We start from the raw sequence: 2,898 nt of genomic DNA, 5'->3' as shown, positions 1-2,898 counted from the left end.
CCCCATTGTACAGCTAAGGAACCAAACCAACAGTACAGAATCAGGGCTAATTCATAAGAGGAGGCAAATGCCCAGGACATGCCCGATGGGAGCTTGTCTCAGCCTAACTTGCTATGGGAGAAACACAAAAGTGAAATATCATCTTTTGTCTTGCAAATTGGAAAAGACTTTGAAAATGTTTACAAACCAAACACAACTGAAAAAGTACTTAACGGCAGTAGTATAATGAATATTAAAGGCTTTGAAATTATTGGACATTTACATTTGTCCCTATAACTCTATCTGGTAAATATTTCTATTTCAGAATAATCAGAAACAAGTGCAAAGATTCATATAGAGAATCTCTGTTGCCACCGTTATCAAAGAAAAAGGTTGAGGTTAATGAAAAGCAAATAATAAAAGGAAATCATAAAGTAACCCAAAAGTTCAATTACTGATAAATACTAGGAAATCTTAAAAAATCAGGAATGCAAGATAATAAAATATATGAGTTCATACATAAGAAGTTACATTATAGAATCTACATAAAATGATTCCAGAAATATAAAAATGGATGATTTCATATAGTCAAAAATAATTCTATCATATTTATATATGTGTTGTAGATATTTCCAGATTATACCTTTATACATTTTTACATTTCCAATTTTTAATAACTATGTAATATTTTATATAAAAATCATTAACTATTTGCAAAATTTGTCCATATTTCTCATCAAACCACTTTAATGTAGTGTTTAGCTGCAAGTGCCTCAATGCTCATAGACAGTAACTAAAATACAGTTCATCTCTTCAAAAAATAAACAATTCATCAAGTGACAGAGAAAGGGGCAAAGAGACTAAAAGGTTAATAACAGCAGGGAGAGCAGCATTCTGCAGATTACTGTCATGCCCCAGTGGTCCCCTACAGCCTGGTGGTGACATTGTAATTGTAGAAGCCTTTTGTGGTACATCATAGAGCTTGTGTCCTAGCGACAAACAGCAAGTGTAATCAGTAAAGATTTGGCAATGAATTCAAATAAAAGGTAATTAGCAGAATAGGGACTCTTTACAGGCATCTAAATGGCAGGCCATTAAAGGATAATGGGAACACGAACATAAATGAGAACCAGGAAAGAAGCCCATTGGTAAGGTCAACGCCCACTGGGGAGGGTATATAAGAACCCCAGAGCAAGAGGAGACATTTGAATTTCAGAAACTTCATCTTTGCAAGGGACCAAAGCCAACCAGACTCCAGCACCATGGCTTGTTGTGTCGCCCGCTGCTGCAGTGTCCCTACAGGCCCTGCCACCACCATCTGCTCCTCTGACAAGTCCTGTCGCTGTGGAGTCTGCCTGCCCAGCACCTGCCCACACACCATCTGGCAGCTGGAGCCCACCTGCTGTGATAACTGCCCCCCACCCTGCCACATCCCTCAGCCCTGTGTGCCCACCTGCTTCCTGCTCAACTCCTGCCACCCGACCCCAGACCTGCTGAGTGTCAACCTCACCACCTATGTGCAGCCAGGCTGTGAGGATCCCTGTGTCCCAAGGTGCTGCTGACCTGTGGCTTCCTTGCTGGGCACCAGTCTTCGAAAGAGTCAACCCAGGAGCTCTATGTTTACCCAGCAGAACCTGCAGTTAGTTTATTCTGATTTAGAAGTTGGAGCTGAGTGACATTGTCATGACAACAACCTCTCCTGCCTCAACAAAAAGAAACCAGAGTCTTTGGTAATGTGGCATTTATGATGTGCAGTTAGGACTGTTGATGCTTCAAGATGTCTGAAAACGTTGGCTCCTTCATCATGATGTGTGCCTTCCTTTGGGTGTTTGGGGTTTCTGTCTTCAGTGTTGGGGGGTGTCTTTCTGCAAATCAAGGAATTTTCTCATGATCTTCCTAATAAATCTTGTGTCTATGGCATAGCACAGATGTCTATAATTTTTGTATATTTCTATGACTTTGTTAAATATGTTTCTTAACTCCTGATGTCGTTTTAAGAAAAACTGAGAGCCATGAATTAGTTAGTGGCAGTAAAGCAAGACTTACTGGTTTTGTTGCTCTTGCTATTCTAGGGAAACCTCATCGTCTGGTGTCAGAGTCTGGGTTTCTACTGCTATGATAAAACACCATGACCAAAAGCAACTTGGGGAGGAAAGGACTTATGTGGCTCACACTTCCATATCATAGTCCATGATCAAAGAGATCTGGGCAGGAACCTGGAGGCAGAAACTCAAGCAGAAGCCGTGGAAGAAGGCTGTTTATTGGCTTGCTCCTTGTGACTTGCTCAGCCTGTTTTCTTATATACTTCAGGACCAACCTCCCAGGGATGGGGCCCCACCCACCCTGGCTGGTCTCTCCCACATCAATCGTTATTCAAAACAGTACCTTACAGACCTGTCTACGGGCCAAGCTTATGGAGGCATTTATTCAACTAAGATCCTTTCATGTCAGATGCCTCTAGCTTGTGTCAAATTGATTTTTAAAAACACTAACCAGGACACACGGTATGCTGATTTGAATAAGAAATTCTTTCTATAGGTTCTGAGCATGGGCCCCACTTGGTGGCACTGATTGAGAGAACCTTTAGGAGATAGAAAAAGTGCATCACTGTGGGCTGCCTTTGAGGTTCTATAGCCTGGCTCGCTCCACTTCTGTTCCTCTCTCTCTCTCTCTTTCTCCTGTGTGTGTGTGTATGTGTGTGTCTGTCTCCATCTCTGTCTCTATATCTCTGTCTCTACTTTTCTCTGTGTCTCTGTGTCTCTCTGTCTGTCTCTTTCTGTCCCTACCTCTGTCTGTCTCTCTCTGTTTCTGCCTGTCTCTCTCTGTCTTTTTCTCTCTGTCCCTGTTTCTGTCTCTATCTGTCTCTCTGTCTCTATCTCTCTCTGTCTTTATCTCTCTCTGTCTCTCTGTTTCTGTCTC

General features: G+C 41.9%; 1 protein-coding gene across 1 annotated transcript; it reads left to right on the top strand.

The window, feature by feature from the left end:
* Positions 1-1,190: 1,190 nt before the first annotated feature.
* On the top strand, positions 1,191-1,909 carry LOC116077993 (keratin-associated protein 3-2). Its single transcript, XM_031352901.1, has one exon. The coding sequence runs from the start codon at positions 1,242-1,244 to the stop codon at positions 1,539-1,541; it is 300 nt and encodes a 99-aa protein (XP_031208761.1). The 5' UTR covers positions 1,191-1,241; the 3' UTR covers positions 1,542-1,909.
* Positions 1,910-2,898: the final 989 nt, after the last annotated feature.

The sequence above is a fragment of the Mastomys coucha genome, unplaced genomic scaffold, assembly GCF_008632895.1.
Source record: "Mastomys coucha isolate ucsf_1 unplaced genomic scaffold, UCSF_Mcou_1 pScaffold5, whole genome shotgun sequence".
NCBI classification, from domain to species: Eukaryota; Metazoa; Chordata; class Mammalia; order Rodentia; family Muridae; genus Mastomys; species Mastomys coucha.
The sequence above is the reverse complement of the archived record's forward strand: the minus strand, read 5'-3'. Positions and strand labels throughout refer to the sequence as shown.

Bases quoted from the DNA above. Each gene is read 5' to 3' on its own strand.
- LOC116077993 (XM_031352901.1), top strand. From the start codon at position 1,242: ATGGCTTGTTGTGTCGCCCGCTGCTGCAGTGTCCCTACAGGCCCTGCC.